Here is a 23634-nt window from a genome sequence, read left to right as displayed (position 1 = left end):
TAAAGTGGGAGGGAGGAGAGATGGGAAAGAGCCTCCCTGTGGGCAGGGATCTCTGTGGCAACCTGGGAGTCTTTGCATTAGAATTCTGAAAAAGACAATTTGAGATTCTATTATACCAATACTTAAGGTTGCAATAAGCAAGTTTTAAAACACAATCTGTGATACATTAACCCTGATTACCTTAACATGACCTTTTTATCACATTACCTTGTTTAAAGTAGTAAACAGATAAAATAAAAGGTAAACTTTCTTTGCTTATTTTAGATATTGGCTTAGGCAAGGATTTCATGACTAAGAACCAAAAAACAAATGCAATAAAAACAAAGATAAATAGCCGGGACCTAATTAAACTAAAGAGCTTTTGCACTGCAAAAGGAATAGTCAGCAGAGTAAACAGACAATCCACAGAGCAGGAGAAAATCTTCACAAGGCGGGGTGCAGTGGCTCACGCCTATAATCCCAGCACTTTGGGAGGCCGAGGCGGACGGATCACAAGGTTAGGAGATCAAGACCATCCTGGCTAACAAGGTGAAACCCCATCGCTACTAAAAATACAAAAATATTAGCCGGGCGTGGTGGCAGGTGCCTGTAGTCCCAGCTACTCGGGAGGCTGAGGCAGGAGAATGGCGTGAACCCAGGAGGCGGAGCTTGCAGTGAGCCGAGATCGCGCCACTGCACTCCAGTCTGGGCGACGGTGCGAGACTCTGTCTCAAAAAAAAAAAAAAAAAGAGAAAATCTTCACAATCTATACATCTGATAAAGGATGAATATCCAGAATCTACAATGAACTCAAATAAATCAGTAAGAAAAAAACAGTCCCATCAAAAAGTGGGCTAAAGACATGCATAGACAATTCTCAAAAGAAGATACACAAATGGCCAAGAAACATATGAAAAAATGCTCACCATCACTAATGATCGGCGAAATGCAAATCAAAACCACAATGCGATACCACCGTACTCCTGCAAAAATGACCATAATTAAAAAAACAGCAGTTGTTGGTGTGGATGTGACAATCAGGGAACACTTCTACACTGCTGGTGGGAATGTAAACTAGTACAGCTGCTATGGAAAACAGTGTGGAGATTCCTTAAAGAACTAAAAGTAGATCTACCATTTGATCCAGCAATCCCACTACTGGGTATCTTTCCAGAGGAAAAGAAGTCATTATTCAAAAAAGATACTTGCACACACATGTTTATAGCAGCAAAATTCACAATTGCAAAATTGTGGAACCAACCCAAATGCCCATCAATCAACTAGTGGATAAAGAAAATGTGTATATACATATATATATGATGGAATACTACTCAGCCATAAAAAGGAATGAATTAACAGCATTTGCAGTGACCTGGATGAGATTGGAGACTATTATTCTAAATGAAGTAACTCAGGAATGGAAAACCAAACATCATATATTCTCACTGATTTGTGGGAGCTAAGCTATGAGGACACGAAGGCGTAAGAATAATACAATGGACTTTGGGGACTTGGGGGGAAGAATGGGAGGAGGATGAGCAATAAAAGACAACAAACATGGTGCAGGGTATACTGCTTGGGTGATGGGTGCACCAAAATCTCACAAATCACCACTAAAGAACTTACTCATGTAACCAAATGCCACCTGTACCCCAATAACTGATGGAAAAATAAAATTAAAAATTAAAAAATAAAAAAAACATCAAAAATAAAATATAAAAATCTCCCAATTAAAAAAAAACTTTCTTTGCTTAACTGAACATTCATATCTCTGAGATGCTGCTGAATATTTTAATTTGAATAGCTTATTTTCATTGAAATTAATAGCTTATTATTGAAAAGAGTAATAAATACAACTTTAAAGTCTATAGATATTTCCTATACATAAAGAGAAACTGAATACCTTGTGCCTATTTTCAAAGTGGATATTTCTATAAGGATAGCATATTTTTAAAAAACTGATTAAGTCAGAAGCACTAATTTAGAATATATAAGTCAGGTTAGCTAAACCATGTTAAATATTTGGGGAAAAACCACGTCAGTTGAGCACCCCCTGCTGCTAGAATAGCTCTGGGGACTGAAACATTCTTGCTAGAAAGGCGTTAGCCTCACAAAGGTCTAGTCTGGGAGGAGCTGGGGGACAACAGTGAAGGATTCCACTTTCACATTCATTTTAACTTTAAAAATAATTGGTATTTTAAAATTAGCCGGGTGTGGTGACAGGCACCTGTAATCCCAGCTACTCGGGAGTCTGAGGCAGGGGAATCCCTTGAACCCAAGAGGCGGAAGTTGCAGTGAGCCAAGATCACATCACTGCACTCCAGCCTAGGCAACAAGAGTGAAACTCCATCTCAAAACAAACAAACAAACAAACAAACAAAAAACACCATAGCAATTGGTAATATATTAGAAACAACCAAGTTTTCAACATTCTCAAGCATTTAAAATAACTGAGCAGAATGCCAGTTCCCCACACGGTAACCCTTCTTGGGTAGGCCATGGGGCCTGGAACTCAGCTGGTGATTCTGGGCATCACCTGCCACACATCTTGGGTGAGCCTGAACTAGAAGATGTCCCCATTCTGGGCATCACCTGCCACACATCTTGGGTGAGCCTCAGCTAGAAGATGTCCCCGTTCCCTTTCTATTCTGAGCATGTGATCATAGTGACAATAGTCTAGCGCTCCTTTCTGTGTACTTGGAAGTACAGTAATATTTTATAGCCACATGGTGGCAGCTCCTAGCTCCCTGTAAGCTAACAAGTGAAGAATTGAGATTGCTCATGAGATAAAAGTTACTTATGATTGCAAGGGAGGTGTGAGCTACAATTACCTACCCAGGGTCAACCTTCTTATCTTTTCGAGGGGTGCCTCCAGCCACCTCCAGTTCTCACTGTTCTTTTTTTAATAATGATGATTGCGGCCGGGCGCGGGGGCTCAAGCCTGTAATCCCAGCACTTTGGGAGGCCGAGACGGGCGGATCACAAGGTCAGGAGATCGACACCATCCTGGCTAACACGGCGAAACCCCGTCTCTACTAAAAAAACACAAAAAAATTAGCCGGGCGAGGTGGCGGCGCCTGTGGTCCCAGCTACTCAGGAGGCTGAGGCAGGAGAATGGCGGGAACCCGGGAGGCGGAGCTTGCAGTGAGCTGAGATCTGGCCACTGCACTCCAGCCTGGGCGACAGAGCGAGACTCCGTCTCAAAAAAAAAAAAAAAAAAAAAAAATAATGATGATTGCATCATGAGGACATCTCCACCCGGCTTGGATTTCTGTGTGGACAGTGGTCTGGCTGGCCAGGCCTTATGCCCAGCTGAAAGGAAGGGAACTGAGGTGGACAAGTGGGACTGAGGGAAGATAGCAAATGTACCTGACTCTGCCTACGTTTGGCATTTTCCATATGGATCAAGTAAACACCAGAGAAGTAAAGCGCTGGGCTTGAGCCTTCTTTCCTGGCTTGGGAGGCGAGAAGGCTGGCATTCGATGCCACCTCCGCAGAGGTGAGCCAGCCGCAGCGAAAGGCTGCGAGAGTGGCCTGTTATGGAGGACAGGCCTTAGGCTCTCCCTTTAGTCTGTCTTTCTGTCACCAACGCTGGGGGAGGCAGAGCCTGGAAGAGGGAGGGAGCAGAGGTGTCCTGATGGCAAAGCACCACCATGCCCTAGGATCTCAGTGCTGGGTTGGAAGGTTAGGAGGGGCTGCCCAAGCCTCCCCTGCCAACACACCCACCCGGGAGTCCAGCCCACCCAGGGCGGACGGAAGAGATTAGATTTCCATCAAGGCTGACATTGAAGTTTTAAGCTGGACTGGTTTTACTGACTGACGTGACTGGGTAATGATGAACCCCAGTTGTAACTGAGGGATTGAAATGGTTTGGGTGAAGGCTCAGATTAAAGAAGAATAAAATGGCTCATGCTTATATGTCCCCTGAGTCAAGACCTTTCTACGTTCACTAACACAAAAATCATTTTCCAGCCAAATACTTCTGAATTCAAGGTCGTGTTTCTTCATAGTCACAAGAAAAGTTTAATTTCTCAGAACACTCTTGAGAAGGGTTTTTAAAATAATCAGGGAAGAGTTCTGCTTCCAGTAGTGGTGAAGTAGCTTCAACTCTGCTGTAGACGTGATAGCTATTAACAAAATATAAAACAGGGCCGGGCGCGGTGGCTCATGCCTGTAATCCCAGCACTTTGGGAGGCCGAGGCAGGTGGATCACCTGAATTCAGGAGTTCGAGACCAGCCTGGCCAACATGGTGAATCCCTGCCACTACTAAAAATACAAAAAAATTAGCCAGGTGTGGTGACACATGGCCAGCTACGTGGGAGGCTGAGGTAGGAGAATCGCTTGAACCCAGAAGGTGGTGGTTGCAGTGAGCCGAGATCAAGCCATTGCACTCCATCCTGGGCAACAAGAGCAAAACTCTGTCTCAAATAATAATAATAATAATAAAATATAAAACAGCTACCCAGAGTGGAGGCCCTGGAGGGTGAGCACGGCAGGCAGAAGCTGGAGGGATTCCGATGCCTGGAATAGGCCATAGCGGGGACTGCTAGGTGGCTAGAGGGACAGATGGAGCAGACAGAGCTAGGTGGCAACTGTCTGGTTGTGAGAGTAGGCATGCGAAGCTGTGAAGCTCTTTCCACTTTCCTGTATGCTTGAATTTTTTTTTTTTTTTTTTTGAGACAGAATCTCACTCTGCCCCCAGGCTGGAGTGCAATGGCGTAATCTCGGCTCACTGTAACCTTTGCCTTCTGGGTTCAAGCGATTCTCCTGCCTCAACCTCCTGAGTCGCTGGGATTACAGGCGTGTGCTGTCAGGCCCTGTTAATTTTTGTATTTTTAGTAGAGACGGGGTTTCACCGTGTTGGCTTGGCTGGTCTCAAACTCTTGACCTCAGGTGATCCACCTGTCTCGGCCTCCTAAAGTGCTGGGATTACAGGTGTAAGCCACTCTGCCTGGCCTGAAAAATTTTATAAGGCCATATTGGGAAAAAACCAGAAAGGTGAATTTGACTCCATCAAGGAAAACTCCACCAGCACTTTACTTCTCTGGGGTTTACTTGACCCATACGGGAAATGCCAAATGCAGGTAGAGTTGGGTGTGTTTGTCATCTTCCCTCAGTCCTGCTGTCCACCTCGGTTCCCTTCCTTTCAGCTGGGCATGGGGCCTGACCAGCCAGATCACTGTCCAAGCAGAAGCCCAAGCCAGGTAGGGGTGCCCTCATGAAGCATTCATCATTATCAAGTGAGCTACACTACACTTATTTTTAAGTGCAGTTATTTTAAGTGAGCAAAACTACACTTATTTTTAAGTGTAGTTTTACCCAATACTGGATAGTGTATCTCTAGTTGTACCCCAATAGCTTGTCACATATATTAAGAGCTGAAGTTCATTAGACTTCACATTCGAATAAAATAATTTATCATTTGTGTTTCTGGGTTTTTTTTTTTTCAAGGACTAAGAATTTTGTTTTTCAATTCTGATTACTAATCACATGGGTTGATTTGAGAGTGCAGTTTCTTAGGTTTTAGTATGTTGTCAGTCACTGAGAGCTGGCCAGAAAATTACCTTGGAGAGATTTTAATCTCTTACCCCAATTTTTTCAACTAATATGTAGTTGCAGATACGCAATTAGAAAAACAAACAAAAACACTGCCAGATATAACATATTGAAGGTGTTTTCACTTTTTGCAAGTATATTCCAGTGCTAATCATACCAATGGTATGAATCACAGGCTCTTTCTTCTATCATTTATGTTTGTAAATCAAGCTTGTTCAACCTGTGGCCCAGGATAGCTTTAAAAGTGGCCCAACACAAATTCATAAAATGTCTTAAAACACTGTAAATTTTTTTGCATTTTTTTAGCTCAATAGCTATTGTTAGTGTTAGTGTACTTTATGTGTGGCCCAGGACAATTATTCTTCCAGTATGGCCCAGAGAAGTCAAAAGAATAGACACCCCTGACATAAATTGTTTATGCTTCTTTAGGAAAGGAGAAAAAGAAGGGAAGGAAAAAAAAGGGGAAGATTTAAACAGCTGTTTTTATCTTCCTGCATCAAAAACTGTTCTGTTAAGGTGAAAATACATACTTTAAAAAATCAGAACATCTTCAATTAAACTTGTTAAGCTATTTCAATATTACATAAATTCTACAAACAAAAAGCACTTCATTCCAGCATTTAGAAAACCGAAAACACCACACGAGAAAAGCAAAGCCTTCTTTTTCTTTCTCCTTACTTTATTTAGGCAGAGTATCTCAAGAGATAGGTTTAGAGGAAAAGCTTGCTGACAAATGGTGAACACTCTTCTAATCCTGGACAAAATGACCAAGTGAGTGAAAGGAAGGGGACAAGGGAAGGTAGAGTGAATGTTCCACACCTGCAGTTCAAAAATCTAAGAGTCTGAATATAAGGAAAATGGAATGAGGTGGTTAGGTGACCTAAGAAGCCCGAACGCTTATATTTTAAGTCTTTGATCCATCCTGAGTTGGTTTTTGTATAAGGTAACAGATAGGGATCCAGTTTCGTTCCTCTACGTGTGGCTTGCCAGTTTCCTGATCTACGTGTGGCTTGCCAGTTTCCTGAAACAATGAAAATTCTAGAAGACAACACTGGAAAAATTCTTCTAGACGTTGGCCTAGGCAAATAATTCATGACTGAGACCCAAAAAGCAAATGCAACAAAAATAAAGATAAATAAATGGAACCTAATTGAACTAAAAAGCTTATGCACGGCAAAATAATCAGCAGAGTAAACAGACAACCCCAGAATGGGAGGAAATATTTGCAAACTACACATCTGACAAAAGGAATAGTATGTAGAATCTACCAGTAACGCAAACAAATCAGCAAGAAAAAACTAAATAATCTCATTAAGAAGTAGGCAAAGGACATGAGTAGACAGTTCTCAAAAGAAGATACACAAATGCCCAACAAAAATGTGCAAAAAGTGCTGAAGATCACCAATCATCAGGGAAATGCAAATTAAAACCACAGTGAGATACCACCTTACTCCTGTAAAACTGGCCATTATTAAAAACTCAAGAAACAATAGATATCGGCATGGATGTGGGGAAAAAAGAATGCTTGTACACTGCAGATGGGAATGTAAATTAGTACAACCTGTATGGAAAACATATGGAGATTCCTTAAGGAGCTAAAAGTAGATCTACTATTTGATCCAGCAATCCCAGTACTGGGTATCTACCCTGATACAGTTTGGCTGTGCCCCCACCCAAATCTCATCTTGAATTATAGTCCCCATAAGCCCCACGTCATGGGAGGGACGTCTTGGGATGTGATTAGATTATGGGTGTGGTTCGCATGCTGTTCTCCTGATAGTGAGTGAGTTCTCATGAGATCTGATGGTTTTATAAGGGGCTTCCCCCTTCACTCAGCTCTCATTCTCCCTCCTGCCTCCCTGTGAAGAGGTGCCTTCCACCATGATTGTAAGGTCCCTGAGGCCTCCTCAGCCATGTGGAACTGTGAGTCAGTTAAACCTCCTTTCTTTATAAATTACCCAGTCTTGGGTATTTATTCATAGCAGCATGAGAACAGACTAACATACCGAAAGGAAAAAGAAGTCATTATATGAAAAAGACACTTGCACACGTATATTTATAGCAGCACAATTCACAATTGTAAAGATGTGGAATCAACCAAAGTGCCCATCAATTAAGTGGATAAAGAAAAAGTGATATATATGTACACACACTCACACACACATATATATATAAAGTATACCATGGAATACTACTCAGCCATTAAAGGGAGCTAAACATTGTCTTTTGCAAAACCTTGGATGGAGCTGGAAGTCATTATTATTTTTTTTTTTTTTGAGACAGAATCTTGCTCTGTCACCCAGGCTGGAGTGCAGTGGCATGATCTTGGCTCACTGCAGCCTCTGCGTCCCGGGTTCCCGGATTCTCCTGCCTCAGCCTCCTGGGTAGCTGGGATTACAGGCACATGCTACCACGCCTGGCTAATTATTGCATTTTTAGTAGAGACAGGGTTTCGCCATGTTGGCCAGGCTTGTCTGGAACTCCTGACCTCATAATTCTAGCTGAAGTAACATAGGAGTGGTAAACCCAAATCTTTATGTTTTCACTTAGAAGTTGGAGCTAAGCTATGAATATGCAAGGGCATATAGAGTGACATATGGACTTTAGAGACTCAAGAGGGAAAGTTGGGAGGGAGGTTAGCAATAAAAAACTGCACATTAGGTACAATGTACACTACTCGGATGACAGGTGCACTAAAATCTCTAATTCATCTCTATATAATTTATCCATGTAACCAAAAACCACTTGTACCCCAAAAGCTATTGAAATTTAAAAAAAAAGAAAAAAAACTTCAACTCCTTAGTTTTCACTCGTGGAGCAGATTTTATCAGAGGCTGTAAATCACTCATTCAGGCAACCTCTTAGGTAAATAGCCGGCCCAGTGCCTTTAAACTATGGAGAAAAATAGGGCTAGATAAGCAAATGGCTTGCTTGAGGGGAGACAGGGCCTGCCAACTACTCACATACCATAAAGGCAGTCACTCAAACTTGCAGACTTAAGTACCAGGAAAGCAGGTTTCTCAAACTTTAATGTGCCAAGGATTTTGTTAAAATGCAGACTTTGACTCAGTAGGTCTAGGGAGGAGCTCGCAATTTGAGTAGCAAGGCATGAAATTGTCCTCGCTTAATGTAATCTAAAGTTAAATATGTGCTATTTGTTTGCTTTAAAATCTCATTTAAGCTAGGGCAATTAGATTTATGACTATCCCATTTTTAATTCTATATGTATTTTTCCAGTATTATTACAGTAATTCCTTACATATTAAATTGGTGAAGACAAAAATATTCAAATTGTATTTTATGAAACACGGATCTCTGTACAGATTTTTATAAATTGATGATTTATGTTACTTCATTGAGCACAATTCTTTGCTGGATACAGTGTTGTATGATGTGAGAATGTTCAATGAATCAAAGAGAATCCTCCACAGCACGTAACTGCACATAATAAACCACTGTATTCTCTGATGGCAGAGTGAAGTTAAATAAAGAACATGCTTTGGGCCTGAAGTCAAAAAGTCTTTTTCTCTCCACTTCTTTTTGATTCCAGTGAAAACCTTGTTATTTGACTAGAAGGCACTCAGGCCAAATTCTCTGCTATCTGAAAGGGTTTAGTCGCCACCTTGTGGATAATAAAACAACAACATCCCCAAATAATACATTTCCTGTACAAAAAAAAAATTTTTTAAACCTCCAGCATGGTTAATTTTCAAAACATATCCAAAAACTTACTTTTTAAGCGACTGAACATTACTGCCACAATTTGGTAGACTCAAAAGATTGCACCCTATTGTCAGAGTGAAGTTAGAAGAGCAACGGGCCTTTCAGAATGTTTGCAGCCGGAGCTGCTCAAAACTGCCATCTCCTAACCAGGCCACTTCCTTGAAAGAGACCTTACTCATTTCCGGATATGTACATAAAGATGCAAGTTCATTACATCACAGGTTACCTTAATTTATGCTTACTGTATTTGCATCCTGCTCCCCTAATTAATCCTCAACACTTTTTGTGGGGTAATAAGTGGAAGAGCGACTCAAGAAATGTACTGCAATGCCTCTCAAATATATCTGGTAATGTTAACCTGTGCTTTGGCCACCCATGTTGCTTAGCGTTAAGACAGGAGTTGGAATAGCATTTCATCCTGGGCAATTCTTTTAAATAACCAGGGAGAAAATAAAGGCAAGCTTCATAAGAGAACTGCATGAAAAGCAAAACAAAACAATACCAGAAAAATCCAGACAATATTTTTCTGCTGTTTAATTGATCTCAAGGAAGGAGAAATTCAAGTCCACAAAAACTTACATGAATTCTGTTTATCACATACAAAACTAAACATACAATATAACAGCAAATAACAAACATGCTGAATATTTTCAGGCCATTTTGAATGGTGTCCTGTACATGTACATACATAAATAATAAATACTGCTTCTGAATTACCTTAAAATACAGTACCACCAAGAGTTTTACATTTCTATGTGACTACTCAGTAAATGAGCATAAAGGAATGAGGAAGTAGACAATATCCATATCAGATAAAGTAGAAAGTCTTATGTCCTTCTGAAAAGCAACACAATAGGCCCAAGAACAACTACATACCATTTTCCTTTTAGCTAGTAGGTATATGGCAAGACTAATGATATTCTCTTCCCCATCCTTTTTGTCACAGGGTATGAAGTCTACCCTATTCAAGTTAGTTACAAGTCTTCAGCCCATTTAGTCATTTAAGTTGAGAAAGTCTAAACCTAAATAATCATAGCAAATACTGCAAGTACTGATATCTTTTTAGTCCATTTTTGTACTTTTTTACATTTTTTTCCATTAGATAATTCTAAGCCTGAATTTTTTTTTTTTTTTCTTTCTGGTTCTTTAAAAAAAAAAAAAAAAAAACTTGGCTTGTTTTAATTAGTTTAAATGCAGGGTATATGTAAACAACTCCCCAGAAATGAGAGGCACTTCTTGGAAATACAATGACCCATGTCACTAGACTAGCAAAACACTCAGTGCTTTTGATTTGATGAACTGAATGAGTTCATGATTCAACTTTCCAATGTTGTCTACTTGAAAAATAGCAAGACTCTTATCTGCAGCATTTAGTGCATTAAGATGTATTAGATAGGTGTATCAGATTAAAATTGTGCTTATGTTAATTCTGTAATAGACCTAACTTTAACACACTTCATGTTATTTACTAGGAGCTATGATCTAGTCGTGATAATACTGGTTAAAATAGTCAATCTGAGGCAGAAAGTAAACAAGCAAAGTCACTTTTGCAGGCTTTTAAAACTGTTTAACACATGAAATTCTGACTCTTCCCCAGATTATGCAACCAGCTTAATTTAAAAAGCTGAGAAATTTAGAAGTATGAGGCATTACTTCTAAATTTCTTTTTTTTTGAAATGGAGTTTCACTCTTGTTGCCCAGGCTGGAGTGCAATGGCGCGATCTTAGCTCACCACAACGTCCGCCACCCGGGGTCAAGTGATTCTCCTGCCTCCGCCTCCCGAGTAGCTGGGTTACAGGAAAGTGCCACCATGCCTGGCTAATTTTGTATTTTTAGTAGAGATGGGGTTTCTCCATGTTGGTCAGGCTGGTCTCGAACTCCCCACCTCAGGTGATCCACCCGCCTCCGCCTCCCAAAGTGCTGGGATTACAGGCATGAGCCACCGTGCCCAGCCACCTCTAAATTTCTTAATCATGATTGTCTTCAGCTCAGACATACACAAGGCAAGTAGAATTACTAATAAATCACTTTACCCTCAACCATTCAAGGTCTCTAAGAGCATGCATGTGGATACATTACAGAGAAAGGCAGCAACTCAGCATAAACCCTTTAGTATTAATATAAGGAGTATATATACATATACACTTATGTATAGAATATCATGCTTTTCAATATCTATTGGCCATGAAACTTCATAGAGAGCTGCATAAAAATCTAGCAGAGAAAGGATCGTAAGTGAAATGCCAGCCATGGATAACAATAATCTGTGCTCACAAAATAGGGCAGGCAAGGAACACACAGACACCACTCAGGAACTACACGAAAACTAAGAGTAGTGATGTTTTCCAAATATAAAACACATACTAAGTACAAAAGTTATAGTATACTTGAGGACTACGGAAGTAATGCTTACCATATGTACATCTTTTGTTCACATAAAAAGCTTAAAGTACGATCTGAGTGTAAAAGTAAGCTTTCTCCAGTAGGATGGCGTGAGAGGGAAAGAATGTAAGAAGGAACTTGTACAAGTCTAAAAATTAAGTCCTGAAAGAAAAAGCCTCCCATAAAAAGTTTTATGTCATTTGGTATGATTAAAATCAGATTTTGAAAGACCTTAAAATGTAACCTTTGCACATTGCTTTTTATAATTATATACATATAATTATAGCTACATAATCTTGTCTTTATGCTGTTTTTGATATTTTTTCAGACATTTACTGCTGTCTGAAAAGTTTACAAGCTATTATATATTCCCAAATGAAAAATGCCAAGTTTTTCATTTGCCCCAAAGGTGAAAAAATTGAAACCTCTACGTCAAAAACACATACAATAATTGTTTAAAGGGATAAAATCAACTATAACGACATGGGCAGTATTAAAATACACTGCACAAATATAAACAGAAAGCTCACAGCACAACTATAGGAACAAGAAGATGTTATTCAACTGCAGTTAAATAAGAAGGGTTGGAGAGAGTCGGGAAGCCTGAAGACCAGATAAGGGAGTTTAGAATTCATTCAGCAACCTTATTCATATTCTACTCTCCGCCCCTCACCCCAAGCAAAATAATAAAATCCTGCTCTTGCAAAATGAAACAGATCATTATTTTTGACTAAGGACCACAGGGTGTGGAACCCAAATCAGTAACTTTGTAACTATTACATTGAATGTAGGTCCATATGTTTTGATCCTTTTATGGCCCTTCCTTTACAAATTGTTAAGAGTCATTTCCCTGTGGTGCCTCTCTGGAGAAGCCTTACATGCCAGCAATTCCAGAGTGTCAAATATTTCATTCTCAGCCCCACCAAACAGCAGTAATCATGCTAAGCCCATTGACTTTGGAAAATTCTGCAAATTATTTTAACCTCAGTTCAGAGAACTCCAAAGTGGGTTTTACTACCACCTCTAAGTTTAAAATGCCACCCTCACCAAAAAAAAAAAAAAAAAAAAAAAACCAGTCAGAGAAAATGTATTAAAGTACTAGATTCCACTGTCTCTAAAGAGCAACCAGCTTAGTGATAAATTACTACTCAAAATACAAACTCACTACTCCCTAACTTGAGGAAGAACTAAAGCTTCTCCTAAGGGTAAAATGAACAGAAATTTTGCTTGAGGAGTTTATAAAAAAGTAAGAGAGGGAGTGGGCAAGAAGAGCCTTATTTTAAACATTGAGGATTCCACACCATTTGAAACAGTCTGCACTCTTTTATATACTTATGTGCGTGTGAAAATGGAGAGAGAACACCACTATCTGCTCTACAAAGGCCGGCTACTGTAGCCCAGGTTTCGCCCATACTTTCCCTGGAGAGGTGCCATCTTATTCCTTTATATGGCACATGTTTTAGGTAATTTTTATCTGAAGGGCTCTCATTTGCCTAAGACTGACAACACAAAGAAAGGCTTATTGAAAGACACCTCTCTTTGAAAATATCCCCACTAGGGGTAGAAATAAAGGTGGACAAAAGTGCCAATCAACTACTTAAATGTCAGTAATTGTAAAATTCCTTAAAATTCACAGTATTTTTACTTTTGGAAGAACTCTAATATTGAGGTACCTGCAGGTCTTGGCAATTCATCATTGTAGGTATTTATTTTAGTTTATATGTGTTTTGCTTTACTCCATTTGTTTTCAGTTTTTTCTCACTCGATACAGTGGCATGACCACAGCTCTCTGCCTTTCCCTTTTTCCTAGGATGTGCATGTGCTTGTGTTTTGGAGGCTTTACAGGAATCTGCTGAGTCCAGAATCACAGCTGCCTGTTTGGGAATTCGAATGTTACCGTTGGTTTCCACCTTAGAGCTGCTTTCACTGCAGGACAGATCCCAACGTTGCAGCTTCGTACTCTTACTGGATTTCTTTTTCTTTTCTTCTGTCCTCATTTCAAGGGTTTGCCTCTGAGAACAAAACCTGGTACCAGCAAGCACATCAGTGGGTCTGGGGGCAGTCTCAAATGCATAATGTGATGGGTGGATTTCTTCATGGTGAAAAGCTTTCTTTCGGGAAGGGCCTGACTTTGATGCCCCTTCCTGGTGAGGTAGTGGCTTGGACAGAGCACTCGCAATTAGCTTACTTCTCCCAGGGCTTTTCAGTGCCCCTGAGGTCCCAGGGGCAGTGAGGGGCCTTGCTTTGGCCCCCTTTGCTTTTTCACACTGTACAGTCTGGACCTGTAGCCACTCAAGCTGAATAAGTCTATCAATATACTTCCCAAGAAGTCCTCCCACTCGGGGCACAGCTTCCATTTTGTTCTCTGCGTTCAGAAGCAGGGCCATGTCTCGTAAGTCCCAGGAGCTGAAAGGGGGTGGAAGGAAATCAGGATAATAGTACTCAGGCTTTGTATGGCCCTGACCAGGGTGAAGATCAAAGTAAACTGGATCAATTTCTTCAGCTCGAAGATTGAGATCTGGAGGTGTGAGGGGAGAAGGAGGAATGGGAATTCTTTCCGAATCAGAGAGATCACTTGCACTGTCCTCATCAGCATCCTCTTTAATAATTTTCATTGACTGAAAATCAAGAAACAATTTATTCCCTGAGGCCCCCTGACACCTGGAACCGAGTGGATTCCTTTTGCGTCTTGCTTCCGGGGCAATGCTTTCTTTAAGTTTTTCTTCAGTTGGCTGGGTGACAGCTGTGAGGCTGCTTCTCAGCTGAGAAGCAGCGTGGGGTACTTGGGATTTACTCTGCCTTTTTCCTGAAGAATTCTTTGAATGTTGCACTTTATTCCAAGATGGGCCAGCATTCATATTGCTATGAGAAAACAAAACTGCACTTCTTACCACGTATGACAAAAAATGGTCTGGCTATAATTAAACAAACAAAAATAATCCTCTAGTTGTACTTTTTTGTCTCAGCTATTACTAGGCATTAGAAAATGTCAGCTTCCAAACTCCTTACAGCATAATTTTACAGAACATTTTTCCATATAATACTCTATTTGAGATACATTATATAATGCATGTGACAAAAGAGAACGCACAGTTTCCATTTTATATCAAATATTAGCATTTAGGAAAAACATTTCTCAAAGTGCTTGTTTCATACTTTTAGTGCAATCGTGTGTACTTTAAAAAAAAACCTTAGTTCGGAAAAAAATCAGTCGCAGACTCTGGAATTGTTACAATCAAAAGCATTTAATAACATTCAGAAGTAAAAACAGTTTTATTTTATATACCTATTTTAAATTAAGTATAAATATGATATAACATGCAAGTTTTGCAGTTTAATCACTCCTGATTAGTGGTGATTCTGAGCTGAGGGAAATTTTAATATATAAAAGTATTGCACATACAAACCTGTACCTTAAATCAAAAGCTTGTTAAAATGTTTTCAAACAGAAAACACATTTGGGAAAATTGTGTTTAAAGAACAGATATAAAATCATATGGTGCCTTGTAACACATATGAATGAAAACACAGGGTCTTAGTGCTACCTTGTGAATAGCAGGTAAAGGGAATAATGAATACCGTGTGCATTATGAGTATAGCAACTAATTCTCTCTGGCATAATTTATTCTGAGGCCGAATCTCACATCAGGGTTGAAAATATCCTCTTTTCAATTTATTTACCAAGAATGTGTCATTTTGATTAATAATACTTCTCTGGAATATAAGTCAGATACAATGAACAGAAATGGGTGGTAAACATGCTTTCTGGAAACCTCAGAGGTTCATTTGCCCAGTGGTTTCAGATAAACTAAGCAACTATTTGAATACGTGCTACATTTTAATTAATAAATATGGAGGATATTAAATCATTGCCAATAGTACAATGTGTGCTCAATAAATGTTGAATAAATGAATGAAAAAATGAAGGAATCTCCATTATTCAGAATTCATAACACTGTTAAAACATTTTGTTTCTGCTTGTCAATATGCATCCATAAAAATTAATTATTGTCTGTATCCTTTTATATAAAAGGAAACTAACATAGAAAAGCATTAAAGGATTTATTCAAAATTATAATTCTGCTAACAACTGCCAGAATTATGACCACTGGAATCCTTATCCACTATTATGCTTAAACCACTTTTCCACTCATTTCTGCTAGAAAAAAATATATAAATGTATATTTCTTATCTATAGACTTACTTTTTTTCCCCACTCCACATATTCAATCTGGACAAGAGAGATAATGAGCCTTTCGCAAGATAAAACAATTATACTAAAACTATTTACCTGCTTTTCTGATGAGATTCATTTACCCTATTCCTCTTCTTGAAAAAATCACATGGCTGATCATCATATAGGGTTTGATGGACTGTCTAAAAAACAGGGATGCAGTAATAAATACTGTGAACATGTACACAAGAAACAAGCAAGCAAACAAACAAAAATCCCAGAATAAATCTAAGTAAGATTTTTCTTCTAAATTGACATTACCTTTCCTGTAGTGCTCAAAATATTCTTGCTCAATCTGCTGGAAGATGATGACAGCTGGGGAGGTGACTTAAAGGTCTCCTCACCACCGGAACTAGAAGCAACAGAATATTGTCAGTAACTACTGATTGCAAATGGTCCTAACACCAGTATTGGTTGGTTTTTCACTTGTTTGTTTTTTAATACTTGTATAATATTGAAATATTAGGGCTGTGATCATATAGCGGTTGAGTTGTGAAATACTGGGGAAGGGAGACATTGTCTTATGCTTACAGCTTTGTCTTTTCTGTTTATTACAGTAGATATCAGAGACAGGATCACAGGATCACACTACTATAAATACTGTGAGTGGATTCCATCTCTCTCTCTCTCTCTCTCTCTCTCTCTCTCTCTCTCTCCCCCTATTCACACACAGGTATAATCTTCCCTGGAAATAACATGTTGAAGAAATCTGGAAGGCCAATAAGGTCAGGTCTTATTCCAGTGTTCAATCATTGTATTGCCCAATCATTCATTCATTCAACAAATAATTACAGGAGTACGCAGAAAAATGGCAGTGATTATGCATGTCCCTGTTCTGAAAGAGCTTAAACTCTAGGAGGAATGTTCCCATTCAATTTTTCGGCCTTCTCTATCACATCAATCCATTATAAGATTTTCCATATATTCATATATATTACATATTATATATTATCTCTTTGTGAAACATTGTTGACCCATACCACATATTGCTGTTATTCCCCTCTCATTTTGAGTGGCCTATTAAAAGTGCACTGAATGGAAATTGGGTACTTCTCTTTTCCATGTCACCTGTCTCTGTAAAATAAGAGATATGATTACAGAAGATTTTTATTTTCTTCCTGAAAATTTCCTGTATTTTTTCCACAATAATCATGTAAGCCTTTTTAGTTAGCTTACATCCAATGATAAATAAAATCACTCTCTCACATTTAATGAATTATACCACAATCAACAGCCTTGACTCATTTTAGACGTAGAAAATGTTCTTGAATCAACCCCCTTTCATTAGTCTGGTTTTTTTCTGCTTTGTCCCTCTGGACAGTAAAAAGGAACCTTCTTAATGGAATGCCTTGCCCCAAACTGCTCTCTGGAAAGTGCACTTGCATCTTTTCCACTTCATTTCACCTGGTAAGCTTTACACCAAAGGCTGTGGGGTCTTGTGCTCAAAGCTACCGGGTGAGAGACACGAATGCTTGCAGTGTACTAAAGAGGCAGAAAACAGGCTCCAGGCCTTGTTGGTGTTTCTGGCTTGCTTGGAAACAAAGCTAAAAGATTTGTTTCGGAGATTCTGCCTACAAATATGCTTCCCAAGCGCCAGAGGCTGATTAGGGGCAGCTGCAGAAGTCATCACCGGGTAATAACTCTTGTTCCCCTGTCTTCCTCTCTGGCGCTGAGTCCAGGAAGACAACAGCAGCACCTCCCCACCCCACCCTCAAGGGAATCTGCTGGCCATTTGGTGCGGCAAAGCATTCTGGGTGATGTGGACATGACGCTGCTCCTCTACGCAGCGAGGCTCCCTCGGTTTGGCCAAGGGTCCAGGTTGCAGTGAACCTGTCCAAAGTGTGGGCTGGCCTTGATGTTTAAAATTAGCCTGCGACCATATCCCGGCAAGGCCGGTTTTTGCACCACCACTCCTCCCATCCACAACCCAGAAATCTAAGGACACGCAGCATGCATTTTCCTTGTCCTCCGTTTGTGCAAAGTCTATAATCGATAGGCGCGCAGTCCAGGCAGACGTAAACAGAAATTGATCAGACCTGTTTCGCGACTGCAGCGGACACGTGACGACGCTGCCAGCCTTCCTTCCTCTCCGGCGCCCGCGCGGGGAGGCCCGGCTGCGGCGCGCTGCAGCAGGGGAGCTGGAGGCGGCGGCGCGCAGCTCAGCGGAGCTCCCGGGCTGAGCCGGGGCAGGCGGGGGCCCGCCTGCAGGCGGCGTCACGAGGGGCGGGGCGGAGGCTCGCTAGGAAGTTGCACCCGGTCAAGTTGCAGCCTTGTAAGTAACGCTGCGGGCGGGAAAGTGGGAGGGGCCGCTCCCGGAACGCAGCCTTCTTGTAAGAACCTCCAAGAAAGCAAGAAAAAAAAACAGAGGCGCTACCCTGCGCTCCCGGGAGGCCTCTGAAAGCTTCAACTAAAGAAGCACCCCCTCTCTTACAATTTCTTTAACTGCAAGAAGCGGAGGACCTGGACAAGGACTCGAGGGGCAAGGTGGCGAACCAAGGGTAGGGCGTACCGGGCCCGAGAGGTCTCCCGCAGGTTGCAGATACGGAGAACTCTCAGCGGCTTCTGAGCACGGAGGGAGCTGTCGCGGGGTCGGGAGGCCGTCCCTCATCCCTGTCTTCCCATCTTCCGACGGCCGGCGGGACCATGTCCAGAGGCCCGAGCTCCGCGGTCCTGCCCAGCGCCCTGGGATCCCGGAAGCTAACCCCCCGGAGCCTCAGCTGCTTGTCTGACCTGGACGGCGGCGTGGCCCTGGAGCCGCGGCCCTGTAGGCCCCCGGGGAGCCCGGGCCGCGCGCCGCCGCCAGCGCCAGCGCCGTCCGGCTGCGACCCCCGCCTGCGGCCCATCATCCTGCGGCGGGCGCGCTCACTGCCCAGCTCCCCCGAGCGCCGCCAGAAGGCCGCGGGCGCGCCGGGCGCTGCATGTCGGCCGGGCTGCAGCCGGCAGCTCCGCGTGCGCTTCGCCGACGCCCTGGGCTTGGAGCTGGCGCAAGTCAAGGTGTTCAACGCGGGAGACGACCCGTCGGTGCCGCTGCACGTGCTGTCGCGGCTCGCCATCAACTCTGACCTGTGCTGCAGCAGCCAGGACCTGGAGTTCACCCTGCAGTACCTGGTGCCCGATTTCCCGCCGCCCGTCGAGGCCGCCGACTTTGGCGAGCGCCTGCAGCGCCAGCTTGTGTGCCTGGAGCGTGTCACTTGCTCGGACCTTGGCATCAGCGGTACGGTGCGCGTGTGCAACGTGGCCTTCGAGAAGCAGGTGGCTGTGCGCTACACTTTCTCGGGCTGGCGCAGTACCCACGAGGCGGTGGCGCGGTGGCGCGGGCCCGAAGGCCCCGAGGGCAAGGAGGACGTCTTCACCTTTGGCTTCCCAGTGCCACCCTTCCTGCTGGAGCTCGGCTCCCGCGTGCACTTCGCGGTGCGCTACCGAGTGGCGGGTGCCGAGTACTGGGACAACAACGACTGCCGAGACTACAGCCTCACGTGTCGCAACCATGCGCTGCACATGCCTCGCGGCGAGTGCGAAGAGAGCTGGATCCACTTCATCTGAGTCACGTGGGGACCAGCCACGTGGAGCCTCCACACCTAAGCTGCGCCTCCTGTCATTTCCCTGCTGGGCTCTCACATCTATCCGGTTGTTCTTCGCCACCCTGCAAATCCTCTGACCTAATTTTCTGTGGCAAGGTCCCCTGGCAGCGGCCCATCCTGTCTTCTACTTGAAACGTCTGAGTCACTTGGTCTAAAAAGTAGCCTCAGGTGGCCAGAAGGCCGAGTTGTGTAATGAGTTGGGGCAGGGTAGTGGGGTAGGTGCATGGGAGGGTGGGCCCTCTGGGGAGGCCCAAGCAGCTTGTTTTGCAAAGGCCCAAGTCCTCCTGCTAGGAAAAGCTTTTGCATGTGCCCTGAATGTGTCTCTGTAAACATAGCTGTTATTTATTATTGTGATGTTGGGACCGTTAGCCCATAGCGGATGCCTCCTCAGGAATATTCTCGATTTAATAAGCTAAAAAAAAAAGTTATGTTGTATGTTTGTGCCCACAATAAACAGAATGTACAGTGTGACCCACATCATGGTCCCTCCAGGCATTCCTGCCCCAGGACAAGGAAAACCTGAGACCGCATCTGATTGCCAGTGGCTGTCGCCTTCTAACCGTGGGAAACTATTAATAGGCAAGAAATTTCTGCTTTATCAGTCATCACACAACCATTCCTGGGCATTGAGACTGTCTTGGTTAGGCTGTGTGTCTCCTACATTAACAGCTAGGGAGGAGGGAAAAGCTTCAAACTTTTAAACTAGCAAAACAGTTATTTCTCTGCATTCACAATTCTGATTTCATGTATTTCTCTGTACATGTTTGATCATTATCAGGCCATTCTGTTTAAGTTTTAACCTTCCTAAATATTTTAAGAAATCTTGCCTCAGTTGTTTCAGTTTTCAGGTGACTAGAGAATTTCAGGCAACAGTGCCCTTTGCAATTACCTTTTTGATGATTAAGGTGACTTTTTATTTCTTGTTAAGCATCAGAAGATGTCAGCATTCATCTTTTGGGACTCCAGTTACAAGGTGGAACTAGAAGGTGTTTTCAGCAATAGCCAGAGCACTGGAGGAAAAATAATTGACAAATACTTATACTTTTAAATTGTTTTGAGTTGTATTTACATACATCACGTTTTATCAGGTACCCACCAACTTTATACTTTGTGCCTTCAGATAGTTTCTAACATTTTCTAGTTTGTCAGCTTTAAAATATTAAATTCTTTTATGTTTTTAAACTATCAACCAGTAAGTCAAGACCACTGTCCCCTGCTGAGTTAGGCAATCGCTTAAAACTCCAAAGAACTCCGGGCTGAGTTCTTTTGGTGCTCAACAGTGGTCTGACAACAGGTGCTAGAATTAAGGTGTAGGGGAAAAAAAGCCAAGAAGGACTAGATCTCCAATTTGTGAAGTTTGTTTATGATACAGTTGAAACAAGTCTGATCAGTTTTATACCTGTCACCAGGAAATTAACTCTAAATTTTTGAATGCTTGTTGGCAAATCAATACTGAAAGGATGCATTTCGGCTTTTAACCAGTTGGTTCTGATCATTGCAACCTCTGTGCTCTTATAATTCAAAGAACAGGGATGGCTTTCTTTCGTATCTTTTGATCTAAGAACACTGAATTTTGACTTAAAATATTGTGACTAAATTGCACAATCTCTGGCTATTAGCACTGTTCACTACATTGACATGCAAGAGAGAGAGAAGCCTGGTTACATTTCCTGCTATTTAACAAACGGTCCAATTAGGTCAGCAAGCCTGTTAGGGCCTTGGCTGCTGTGCCCCTGGTCCCCCAACAGAGAGCAAGACAATTGTCCGGAGAATGTAGGTATGAGTTAAGAGCTGCCAGATTTATTTTATTTAAAGGCATGTAGAGAATCTCATAATCTATGTGAAAGTCACTTGCCAAAAAGGTTCTGGTCATGAAATATAAAGTAAATGTTACATATTTAATATTAAGTGAACCTCCTTGTGCCTTTTAAAAACTATCGACATTATGAAATTTAAAAGCTTAAATGTATTTGCCTAGTTGATAAAGCAGCTGTGGAACAGCTGAAGGAGAACTTTCAGACCCTAAAACAGTTATACTGCCTAGATGGTAAAATTTTCTAGTGGACTGTGCAATTGCTGGGTTGTCTCCCCAAACATATTTTAATATGTTATTTAAAATGATTTTACCCAAGCCTAAATATTAAAGTATATATGCAAAAGTAGCTGTGAGCCATTCTATTATGCTGGAGTACGTTTTTCTTGTGGCCTAATTACAGAAAACCAAGCTTTAGAAAATCTTGTTTAAATCATTTCACATGCAAGTCTTATCCTTTCTACAACACTGACAAATGTAGAGCCTTGGCAAAAATTAAATAAATTTTGTCATTGTGTCTCAGCTTCAGTAGCAGAGTTGTTGCGTATGTCTTTTAGAAAAGGAAATACAATTTTATATGCCAGGTCAGCATGAGATATGAAGAAAGCTCTAGAGGAATGCAGGGAATCACTAATGTACTTCTATTGCAACAGTTAATGACACTCTGTAGGCAGTAATGAGTGTGTGTCTGCCTTCCTTCCGGATGATGACCCTCACCTAAGTACAAAGTCTTGCACATGGGGGAAGAAAACTTACTTTTATTTTGTCTTGCCTTATTTGCTTGGCCACAATGCTAAGTGCTTTAAATATGTGATTTCATTTAATTCTGAATGTTATGCTACCTGGGAGACAATGTCCCCTTTTTCTTAGCTGAAAAGAATAAGGCTCAGAGAGGTTTAAGTACAGTCATAAGCCACATAACATTTCACTCATCAGGGGACTGTATATATGACAGTGGGTCCATGGAATTATACCAGTGTTTTCCTGTATCTTTTCTGTGTTTATATACACAAATACCCTTGTGTTACAGTTGTCTACAGTATTCATTACAGTAACATACTGTACAAGTTTGCAACCTTGAAGCAATAGACTGTACTATATATACCTGAGGTGTGTAGTACACTATACCACGTAGGTTTTTGTAAGTAAACGCTAAGATATTCACACAATAACAAAATTGCTTGAGGAGGACACCTTTCCCAGAACTTACCCCTATCATTAAGCAATGCATAACTGTAACTCACCTAAAGTCCCATAGCTGGTAAGCAACAAATTGAGCATTCAAATCTATTTCAAAGTCAGTGCTCTCTCTACCTGTTATATAGAATATTCCAAATAAATGCTTGTTGATTCAGAAAGCTGAATTAATTGAAAGCCAAATTTTGATATTTCTCTTGAGATAAGGTCTTGTCCTGTCACCAACGTTGGAGTGCAATGGTGCAATCATAGCTCACTGCAGCCTCCAGCTCCTGGGCTCAAGTAAAATTCTCCCACCTCAGCCTCCGGTATAGAGTAGCTAGGTGCACAGGTGCATGCCACCACGCCTGGCTAATTTTGTTTTTTGTAGAGATAGGCCCTAGCTATGTTGCCCAGGCTAGTCTCAAATTCCTGGCCTCAAGCAATCCCATCAACTCAGCCTCCCAAAGTGAAGGGATTATAGGTGTGAACCACTGCACATAGTTTCCAAATTTTAATTGTAATTGATAGTTTTTCATGAAATGCCAGTCTAAAACCTAAAAAAAAAAATTAACAGTAAAATTAGTGATACCCTTTTTTTCTTCCATGTTGTGGTTTACTGATGTTTACTAAATAATCTGCAGGCTTCCTGAACACATGAAGCAATAAAAAAGGCTCTAACACTTTTCTTCAACTAAAAAGCAGCAAGGTAAACGAGTCATCACTATTAATTTTTGAAGTGTATTGGGAAAATTCCTGTGTGCAACTCCATCATGAAGGAACTTAAATCTATTGGCGGAAAACTAGGTGTGAAAATAATTATGCACAATTGTCGGGTCACAATTTTGAAACACTCTACCATCTTCTTACATTTTGTGTTATACATTATTAATACTTAAACATATGAAGAATTCAAAAGCATTGAAAGCTTTGAACATATAAAATCCCCTCAAATCCCTGCATACACCTGTGTACCTTAGATTGCATATGTAATCTATCAGCTCTGAATTTAAAAACTAAGATATCAAAATTAAGTTCAACAGGGGTAGTTACAAAGTTGTCAAGAAGCTGGTAATTCTAACTAAGCAGAATATTTAAAACACCTCTGAGAGCTTATTTAATGTGATTTGATCTGCTCTGGTCCACAACTGAGTTTTGATTCTATTGCCTTGTGTTTATTTTTTTCAGG

General features: G+C 41.4%; 3 protein-coding genes and 1 long non-coding RNA gene across 7 annotated transcripts in view; 2 read left to right on the top strand and 2 right to left on the bottom strand.

Moving 5' to 3' along the window:
* Positions 1 to 3015, bottom strand: part of CDH26 (cadherin 26) — a 63265-nt gene extending 60250 nt beyond the window's left edge. The window contains exons 1-2 of the mRNA XM_015148686.3: positions 2815 to 3015; positions 906 to 962 (exon numbers count right to left, since the gene is read on the bottom strand). The gene's annotated coding sequence lies outside the window, so the exon portion shown is untranslated. The remainder of the gene's footprint in view (positions 1 to 905; positions 963 to 2814) is intronic.
* Positions 3016 to 4463: 1448 nt separating this feature from the next.
* Positions 4464 to 13703, top strand: LOC144332216 (uncharacterized). The gene is made up of 2 exons (XR_013400104.1): positions 4464 to 4818; positions 7976 to 13703. It is a non-coding gene; the product is annotated as an uncharacterized LOC144332216 (long non-coding RNA).
* FAM217B (family with sequence similarity 217 member B) overlaps positions 9781 to 23634 on the bottom strand; it is a 93584-nt gene continuing 79730 nt past the window's right edge. For 2 of the 4 annotated variants that reach the window (XM_077952105.1, XM_015148698.3), the window contains 4 exons: positions 20346 to 20466; positions 16137 to 16227; positions 15933 to 16018; positions 9781 to 14503 (listed from right to left, as the gene is read on the bottom strand). In XM_077952105.1, the coding sequence (XP_077808231.1) occupies positions 13348 to 14499 (1152 nt within the window). In that variant the 5' untranslated portion in view covers positions 14500 to 14503; positions 15933 to 16018; positions 16137 to 16227; positions 20346 to 20466 and the 3' untranslated portion in view covers positions 9781 to 13347. Of the gene's footprint in view, positions 14504 to 15932; positions 16019 to 16136; positions 16228 to 17911; positions 18054 to 20345; positions 20467 to 23634 lie in introns of those variants that run through there. The other 2 variants (XM_015148697.3, XM_077952106.1) reach the window with 2 other exon arrangements.
* Positions 16985 to 21791, top strand: PPP1R3D (protein phosphatase 1 regulatory subunit 3D). Its single transcript, XM_001090753.5, has one exon. It carries the CDS (start codon positions 18519 to 18521, stop codon positions 19416 to 19418), a length of 900 nt encoding a protein of 299 aa, XP_001090753.1. The 5' UTR covers positions 16985 to 18518; the 3' UTR covers positions 19419 to 21791.

This window comes from Macaca mulatta, chromosome 10 (genome assembly GCF_049350105.2).
Source record: "Macaca mulatta isolate MMU2019108-1 chromosome 10, T2T-MMU8v2.0, whole genome shotgun sequence".
NCBI classification, from domain to species: Eukaryota; Metazoa; Chordata; class Mammalia; order Primates; family Cercopithecidae; genus Macaca; species Macaca mulatta.
Note: the sequence above shows the minus strand (reverse complement) of the source record. Positions and strands in the feature narration are given on the sequence as shown.

Excerpts from the sequence above, each read along its gene's own strand:
- PPP1R3D (XM_001090753.5), top strand. The coding sequence starts at position 18,519 with ATGTCCAGAGGCCCGAGCTCCGCGGTCCTGCCCAGCGCCCTGGGATCC.